The sequence below is a fragment of the Anarrhichthys ocellatus genome, unplaced genomic scaffold, assembly GCF_004355925.1.
Source record: "Anarrhichthys ocellatus isolate YVR2014 unplaced genomic scaffold, GSC_Weel_1.0 scaffold13, whole genome shotgun sequence".
Classification (NCBI taxonomy): domain Eukaryota; kingdom Metazoa; phylum Chordata; class Actinopteri; order Perciformes; family Anarhichadidae; genus Anarrhichthys; species Anarrhichthys ocellatus.
Window position 1 is genome coordinate 5,325,517 of NW_022280043.1, and position 9,311 is coordinate 5,334,827.

The 9,311-nt window shown below is 40.5% G+C and overlaps 1 protein-coding gene across 1 annotated transcript; it reads left to right on the forward strand.

Moving 5' to 3' along the window:
- Positions 1–216: 216 nt before the first annotated feature.
- slc2a3b (solute carrier family 2 member 3b) lies at positions 217–8,626 on the forward strand. Its single transcript, XM_031852752.1, has 11 exons — positions 217–302; positions 399–561; positions 3,705–3,809; positions 4,253–4,413; positions 4,906–5,146; positions 5,947–6,109; positions 6,321–6,508; positions 7,327–7,431; positions 7,525–7,626; positions 7,734–7,937; positions 8,027–8,626. Exons 2-11 carry the CDS (start codon positions 535–537, stop codon positions 8,267–8,269), a joined length of 1,539 nt encoding a protein of 512 aa, XP_031708612.1. The 5' UTR covers positions 217–302; positions 399–534; the 3' UTR covers positions 8,270–8,626.
- Positions 8,627–9,311: the final 685 nt, after the last annotated feature.

A 9,311-nucleotide genomic window follows, 5' to 3' on the forward strand; every position in this document is an offset into this window, starting at 1 on the left:
CCATCACACAATGTGGGTTATTGAAGTCTCTGCAGCCCATTGATTTGATATTTCATGCTTTGTATTGATAAAAAAAGCAAAAGCAAAGCGACAGTAATTTAATTTGAAGAGAGGGAGTTACATCACTTGTTTTCTCATTTGAGTTCATGATTAGAGAGAGCAGAAGAGGAGGGTGAATACGGAAGCAAAGGGAGGGGTTTACCGTCATTTTGGGCACCGAGTGCTGTTGAATTCAGTGAGAGCAGAAAAGTGCTCCACTCTACCTAGGTCTCTGTTAGGTCTGTGGTTTGTGGTCCTTACTGGTATGAGCTAATGGACAGCTGCTCAGATTCTGAACTCGTTTATTCTTTATTCATTATTGATTATCACATATTGTTCTTGTGTTTGTTTGTATTCAGGTTTCTCTGCTGACTGTTTGCACAGAGGTGTGTGTGTGTGCTTAAGGAATAAGACACAGCTCCGTCTGAGAAGCTTCCTTCTGCCGACTGAAGAGTTCCTGTTATCTTTCTTCTTAATATCTTCTATCAAGCAGCAATGATGGAGCGGATGGAGGACCATAAGGTATATATCACTGTTTTTCCAAACTTATTTCAACATTTAAAACCTACATGTGTGATACTGCTGTACAGTTTTTGCACATGACAATAATATTCTCAGATACAAACACATGACTTTAAGATGTCTGTTATAATTCCCAGTGGTCCCTGAGGAAGAGTGCCAGCCATTTTGCCATTGTTTGTTATTTCGTGAAAACACGTCCTAATGAATGAGAGTGTGGTATTACCAGTCACAGACTGACAATTCTGTATTTTTCCATTCTGGCAAGAGCAGGCGATTGGGTGAGAGACTACCACTTCAGGAAATGAGTAAGAGAGAATGAGTGAGACTGTTGGGTGGCAAGTTTGAACTTGTGTGTTGTAGTTTCTTGCTTCTATCTGCCTCATCCTTCAAAAAGTTGGATGAGGGAATAGTAATATAACAAAAAGAGATCTGGAAAAGGGCAAGGATTGACAATTCGCAACTGCACAAATATAGAACATATATTAGGTTGTGATTTTAGTGATAACATGGTACACAGGGGATTTAAAGTCACTCATCAAATGGTGAACTTTTGAATTTGAAAGCATTAACTCTTTGGCATTATAAAGAATATCTCCAGTGAATTTGCCTGCTATCATGTGTCTTTGCAGACCTTCCCTGTGGTTTATCTTTTGAAACATGCAGTTACTTCATTTTCATGGCTGTTACTTAAGATTTACAGATCACGTTAATGTGATTACCCACCGAACCACTATGATTACTAGCATGCACTCCAAAAAGCCTCCAGCAAAACATAAGCACAAAGTTATTACAACCAAATGTCTTTCTTTCGTAAATATTTTTTCCTTTTGGATGTACCGCACTGAAGAGAAAAATGTGTACAGGAACTAATGCAAAAGTCAAGTTTATGATAAAAACACACAAGAAATGTTCAATGCAATATAAACAACATAAAACAGGTGGAAAAAAAGAAATTTTGAGTAAAAGAGAGAGACAGGGACGAAGATTGCAAGATGACATGAAAGTGGAAGTCACTTCCTGCATCAAAGGAACTCAAAGCGGTTATGAATAATTTGTTACAATTTCTATTTACTATTAAAGGGCAAATTGACCAAACATAAGTACAGGAAATGACCATATTAAGAAAGTAAAGTTTTTTGGAAACTGCAGCTAAGAATATCATTTCACCACAAGATCCTTTTAGTAGCTGTTCTGGAGCTTTCAATCACATCACATGCTCTTCATGAGCAGACGGAGTTTGAATTGTGCACTTTCAAACGTCTACATTTTCTGAGCACTTTAAGTTCATCTTAGTAAATCTGAGTTGTCAGTATTGGTATTATCGTTTGGTTGCGGCTACATATTGATCATAACTATTTTAGCAGGATGTCATAGAGTATGTTATAATTTAAACCAGTATGTACAGTATATTATAGTGTACAGCTGCAGACATTGAGCAACATTAATGTTTGGCTGCTGCTTGCAATTCTAGAAACGCACACAACTGTGAATATGTTCCCGTGCGACCACAATGCCTCACAACATGCTGATACAACCTCTCTGAGTCTGACACGTTCAAGACCTTAATGTGCTCAGTCGGCCACTCCTTCATTAGAGTTGCTTTAGCAAGAGGCGTTTCATTGCAATCGTTGTGTCTTTTTCAACATAAGCATGTCTCTACCACAAGCACACACATATGTACACACACAACCACACCCCCAATGTGCAGTTTCTCCTCATCAAATCCTCTCTAGTGCACCACAGACAAACCTGCCATGTTTTTAACCCTGCTGGTTTTTTGAGGGGATCTTGTGCCAAAAGTCAAACATGGCTTGCGATGAATTTGTGGTTACATGTTAATGATTATATTCTCAAATGTTAGCTCACTTTCTTATTCATTGTTTCTCTTTTTAATCTTTATCATGCATTTGTTTTACTACCAGAACTCTGTATTTCCCCTTCGCTATCACTTTATCCTGTATGCAGCACTTCCTGTGTGCCAAACTGTCAAGATGTCATATCACATAAAGTTCAAACGACTGTAACACCAGAGTGTTCATCTAGTTTTAGTCCTTATTATGAGACAAGGCTATGATGTCCCTAAGAAACACACCGTGACTTGATCTCCACTGATTATCATTATCTTACTACGGTGACATTCTTTCAAGTTATTCGTCACTTCCTCCTTGTCTCACTCTGACTCGTGTTGGTTCATGCTAACCTGATGAAAGAACAGACAGTTTGTTTCAGGAGAGGGAGACTCCTTTAACCTTGACTTTTATCTATATATGTGTATTTTATCTGTGAAGAGAGTAACAAAATGTCTGCTAGAACATTGGGACAAAGCGCATTATGCCTATCTTTGTGTCTGCTTTCTGACTTGAGTGCGATTATAAATTGTGCAAAACAACTAATTATCTTGCAACATGAAGTTTGTGTTGAAACAGCGGCGGATTTTGAAAAGACTGGATGATGAAAAATAGATTTCCTTTTATTACTCAGTCTATTTGGACCTTTAGATTCAGGATGCAAAAGTTCTTAGAAGGTTGGTGTATTCAATTAAATGTAAAAGAGATATAGTTTCTGGGTTGGTTGAATCAAAGTGAAATTTCAACGGGGATTTCCATTTTGGGCATGCCAACTCCATATAGTACACGTTAAACTTCATTAAACCAATTACTCCGTTCAATTCTGCTCGGTTGGATACTTTTAAATTTTGCAAATTTCATGCCCTGCCATGTTAGGGATTATTGTCAGGTGTATTAGCTTGTTATTATGAGTTAAACCCACTTTAATTCCAAAACCAGCAGGGGGAAAAACCCATCACAATAGGATCCAGTCTTATTCTCTCAGGGTGTCTTTAGCTACTTAGCTGAGAAATACCTCAGAGCTGCAAATCATGGAGCATGTGCCGTGTTGTAACACCCAGCTTTCACAGCAGTGCTGCGAGCTGCTGATGCAGAAAGCTGAAAACAAGGAGCGAGAGCAGATGTAGAAAGGCTCATTGTGTTTGTGTGTGTATGTTACCAGTGACACTATAAAACAACAAGAGCTTTGTAGAGCCAGGGCCAAGCCATGTCCACCACACAAACTGAGGGGGCGATTGTACATAAATTCCTTTCGCTCATTGTTTTCATCTTTTGTGTCTTTTCCTCTCTCAACAGCCGAAGAAGAAGTTGACCTTTTACCTTCTCTACAGCGTTTCAACAGCAGTCATTGGCTCGCTACAATTTGGCTACAACACCGGGGTCATCAATGCACCCGAGCAGGTGTGTGTGTGTGTGTTTGTTTGTTCCTGGATGTGTGTGTTTTTGCTGGATGAGCCTTTTAATGTACGTCGCTTAGCGTTAAGAGAGAGGGATTAATAATTGATCACTCATTTGCTAATATGAATATTGTAATAACCAAAATGACACTTTTAGCACTTTTTAAAAATCTTTTTGTTCTGTATTTGGTTTTGCAAGGAGGCCTAATTTATAGTTATGGTTCCTTGACAGGTCTGGTCTCATTTGTAACCACAGCATTGCAAGTTGACAAAGCTAAACGCTATACTGCCCCCGTGTGGATGTGTCAGAAACTCACGCATCAAGCACAAGCTCCGTCACTTCTGTTAGAACTTAAATCAACTGTTTTGAACAAAAATAACATGAGACAAACACTTACTTAAAAGCAGTCACTTCTAATCCCGGCACTCTTTTCCCTGGTTTGACAGAAACTGCGCAGGTTTTTCCAGAATGTGTCGATGGAGCGGTACGGGGAGCCTTTCAGCCCAGGAGCCAACACCATGGTGTGGAGCTTTGCTGTTGCCATCTTCAGTGTTGGAGGCATGGTGGGGTCTTTCTCCGTCGGAGCGTTGGTCAACAAATTTGGCAGGTGAGAACACCAGGAATAGACACTGTGGTGCAGGAACTATTTTAATGTGAAATGACAGACAACAAATCAGTCCTTTCAGGATTTTAATTTTACATTGTGTGACTACTATTTTTCTTTCTTTTATTTCCTTCGATTATTCAATTGGCAGAAAATTATTTGGCAACTTTCAAAATAGATTAATTGTTTTCGTCATTCATTTAGGTAGAATGGAAAACATTCCCTGCTTTCTTTGTGAAATCTGATAGCAAATGAAATATTTTTGGTTTTGGACTGTTGTTTCGACAAAAAAATGTCATAAGAAGACTTCCCCTTGAAGTCTGGGAAATTGTGATTTTGTTATTGTTTTCAATTGAGAAGATTGCAAAAGCAGATGAATTGATAATAAAAATAATAATTAGCTTCAGCCCTCATTTCCTACATACTATTTAGACATGCCTTTTATAGTTGCTTTATTTTACTCGCTCATGTGCTTTCCTCCTTGTCTCTCTTCAGGATTAAGTCCATGCTGCTATCCAATATCCTGGCTGTACTTGGTGGTGGTCTCATGGGACTGTCGGCTTTGAGTCGATCTTTTGAGATGGTCATTATCGGTCGCTTGATCATCGGAGTGTTCTGCGGTATGTGCACGGGACTGACACCCATGTACGTGGGCGAGGTCGCTCCCACTGCTCTCCGAGGAGCCTTCGGCACGCTGCACCAGCTGGCTTTAGTTATTGGCATCCTGGTGGCACAGGTATGATGCCGAGATATTAAAACTGTGATTATATTATTGATGCTTTTTATATTCGAGCAAAAGCTGTAGATTTCTGCAGAATAATGTGGACAAAAGATATCGGCTAAGAATAATTTCATGTCCATCACAATAAACACATTGCAATGCTCTTCTATAGTACAAAATGCTTTATTCAGCTCACCAAACCTTTTTGGACATCTTGCCGTCATCACAGCGGTATCGGAGGTTGTTTCTTTCGAATTTAAAGTCTATTTATTTATTTGTCGTTTGACCTAAAGCTCATCAGTATACAAAACAAAATCATCATCCCCTTTTTTTCAGTGAAAATATGTTTACAAAATACCATATTGTATCAGTGGATACAGAAATGTACAAGAAAAATGTATCTGACCATAAACACAAAACATATAACATTACAAGCATCTTTTTAGAATATGTTTTAGTAAATAGAACATTTAATTGTAAACAATCAAATGGTAATAAGTTGAATATCCACTTTTCAATACAAACCAACACATATTGTATTCTTTCAACCTCATTTTTCAAAGCACAGCATAGTCAAATCTCTTCCATCTCTTAATATTTAGATTACCGATCAATGGACTCTATATAAAGAAACTGGGAACAGCCCTGGATGCTACTCTGATAAAGACAAGATAGCTGAAAATGTTTGGTGAGGAGAACAAAGCAATGGTGCACTGAGGAAGAGCTCTGCGACTTGTTTTAGTTTGATCAAACTGAAACTCACCTCATGTGAGTCCATTATAAGTCTGTCTTCCCCTGTTGTCTACCTATTTTAGATCTTTGGCCTCGAGTTTATTCTTGGCTCTGACACTCTGTGGCCTCTGCTGCTGGCTCTCACCATCCTGCCGGCCATCCTGCAGTGCATCATGCTGCCTTTCTGCCCTGAAAGCCCCCGCTACCTGCTCATTTCCCTCAACAAGGAAGAGGAGGCAAGAAAAGGTCAGTTTTGAGACATTATGCCAACATGGCAACATAGGGTTTTAATGAGACTGCATCAAGAATTACTCTTGCTTTATTAATGATCTGCGGAGTGAAGCATGGCCCTGTGATTTATGAAAGTTTAACCACATTATGTTCCAAGACCCTTTCAGGTTACATCATATTTTCACAATAATGTCGCTATTCATCCATCCCCGCCTTCTCTCTGTAGCGCTGGTGCGTCTGCGCGGCTGTGAGGACGTGAGCGATGATATTCAGGAGATGAAGGAAGAAGGGATGAAGATGGCCATGGAGAAGAAAGTGTCCATCCTCGAACTCTTCCGATCCCGAAAATACCGTCAACCAATCATCATCGCTATAGTCCTCCAGCTCTCTCAGCAGCTGTCTGGCATCAACGCTGTGAGTAAACGCCGAGTCCTATGATGGAGCACAATGTTAGTGATATGATCATCAAGTGTCAGTCCATGTCATCTCATACATTCATCTTTAAAGGAGCATTCACTGAAATTATACAAATGTGTCTGACAAGCACATGACGGAGAGATTCTTGGCTCCAGGCAATGTTAGATTGAGCGGAATAATCTAAGCCACTAAGGGTCGACAGAAGAGGCCAATACAATGGTATTTGATAGGTATTTTGTTAATAAGGTCATTTCACCAGGCTGACTAAATGTGTTAACGTTCCCTCGTCTGACCTGACAATCACAGTGAAGCCACAGCTGCCTGCGGCTAAAGGCTGCAGCATTGATTGAACTGACAGATATATTAACACTCATGACCTATCTCACTCACCAGCACAGCAGCTAGTCGAGTTGAGTCTTTCCGCTCAGTATTAGTTCCATGTTCCACAACTTGTAACAAAAAATACAAGCTAGCTATACCCAGCACCAAACATAGTTAGTATGCATGCTTGCAGAAGCTTGAGAGAGCCACTGGCAGCAATACACATGAACACAGAGGAGCATTTAGCTGCTACAAAGCCCGATACTGTATTTCTGTCAGGTCGATGTTGACGGAGACCAAAGAGAGTGAATATTGGACTTACATTGCAAGGTGGATGTTAACACAGATACAATACATGTTTGATTGCTAACAACTTTAAACAGTGTTAATATGTCAGTGTTGTGTTTAAAGCTTGTTGATCTGCCGCCAAGACTATACTCTAATTGTATTCACTAAAATAACGAGTTACTCATACAGTCTTCCTCCCCCTCCAGGTGTTCTACTACTCTACAGGTATATTTGACACAGCTGGTGTGACTCAACCCATCTATGCCACCATAGGAGCTGGAGTTGTCAACACTGTGTTTACCGTTGTCTCTGTAAGTTTCTGACTACACGTTTGGTGTCTCAATACAAGGAATGATTTATATTTCTTGGATTATTAATTGCTATTTTTCTTGTTTTGACCCCAGCTCTTCCTGGTTGAACGGGCGGGGCGAAGGACGTTGCACCTGATTGGTCTGGGTGGAATGGCTATCTTTGCCCTCATTATGACGATCTCCCTGTCTTTGGTGGTGAGTGATGTGATGTTTCTCTCGTGACCTTACAGAAATAAAAAAGTGTCACTATTGCTCCCCCATTACATCTTGTTCTAACTCTCTTTATTTCTCTCTCTGAGCAGAAGACAAACGAGTCTCTAAGCTACCTGGCCATCGTGGCTGTGTTTGGCTTTGTTGCCAGTTTTGAGATGGGTCCAGGTCCAATCCCCTGGTTCATCGTGGCAGAGCTCTTCTCCCAGGGGCCCCGACCTGCTGCCATAGCCGTCTCTGGTTTCTCCAACTGGACCGCCAACTTCCTGGTGGGGCTGGGCTTCCCTAAACTGGAGGTATGGTAAAATAATTGACTTCACTAAAATCTTCAGCTGTACGAGCAGTTTTGTCTTTAATAACAGACATCTCTCTCTTCTTCTCTCAGGAACTGTGTGGCCCTTATGTCTTCATCATCTTCATGGTCTTCCTCATCGTGTTCTTCATCTTCACCTTCCTAAAAGTGCCTGAGACCAGAGGAAGAACCTTTGACGAGATTGCTCAGGGATTCGCTTCCAGTGCAGGGAAACCCTCCACAGAGCCTGAGGCAGTGGTCGCTGGCCTGACAGAAGGCAAAGAACCTGCTCCCATGTCCCCCACAGACAAGGTTCCCATGGTGGTTCTTCATTAGAGGGAAGAAGGAAGACTCAGGGTACAATACAGACAACAGATTTCAAATACATTGATATTGTAAGGAGCTATATTTCATACATATGGTGAGAGAGCAGCTGTGTGTGTTTAGAAAAAGCCCACTAAATACAGCGTTAAAGATTCCCCATTTACAAATGCTAAATTAATTGTCAGAGTTCCCTCTAATCCTGCTTTAAACATGGGGCCAAACTTAACTGAATTACTACTTAATATTTGTTGACATGCCCGCTGCCAGCTCAATGCATACTGCCATATAAGAGGATCAACATATGTTGTGTGTTAAGTCTCAGGTCTTCAGCTACCCCCAGTGTTAAAAGGTTGTGGGATTTGGGGGGGGGGGGGTTATGTATTGAGGTCAAGCTTGAAAAGCCGTTTTTGGAACCCAGTAGTTTGACCCAAAAAAAAAGACTGACTTGCTGTTCTGTCTGCCTGCCTGATGTGCCTTGCTGCCAGGGGTAGGGAGCCACGTTCTCTTGAGTCGACAGAATAAATGTAGAGGTGCTACATTAAGTCCCTCTCCCTTTCAGGTGCACAAAAAAGTGCTGACTATAGACTTAGAATAAATATATCTAACAATGCAGAACATAATACATATTTGTTCTCATCCTGTAGCATCCCCTGAGAGTACAGGATGTTTGTGTGTTGTCTAATAATTTGTACTGTCTGCTTCAGGTATTTTGTTTTTATGATAACGAGGTGTAGTCGAGCACTGCCAGGGCCCTAAAAACATCTCCTTATAGGCTTTCTGCTCTAAAAAACACAACTTAATCTCTTGTGTTCTATGTTTTCATGTACAGTCAGGATGTCATAGTGCAGTAGTTTATGCAATTCAGCCATTGGGTACAAAAACTCAGCTGGCTACTGGTTTTATACTCGGCTTCTAACTGGGGCAATAGAAAACACATGTATCATCACTCTTGACATCAGTACATAGCAGTAACTTCTGCACAATAGGTCATTCAAGTAAATATCTTACAATCTCTAAAATAGTGTTACATCAAAAGTGCTCGTCAGTGTTAAAA

What these genes read in the sequence shown, in the direction of transcription:
- slc2a3b (XM_031852752.1), top strand. Translation starts at nt 535, where the DNA reads ATGATGGAGCGGATGGAGGACCATAAG. An exon ending in TTGGTCAACAAATTTGGCAG is followed by an intron (nt 4,414 to 4,905) that starts GTGAGAACACCA and finishes GTCTCTCTTCAG; the next exon opens with GATTAAGTCCATGCTGCTAT. An exon ending in GGAAGAGGAGGCAAGAAAAG is followed by an intron (nt 6,110 to 6,320) that starts GTCAGTTTTGAG and finishes TTCTCTCTGTAG; the next exon opens with CGCTGGTGCGTCTGCGCGGC.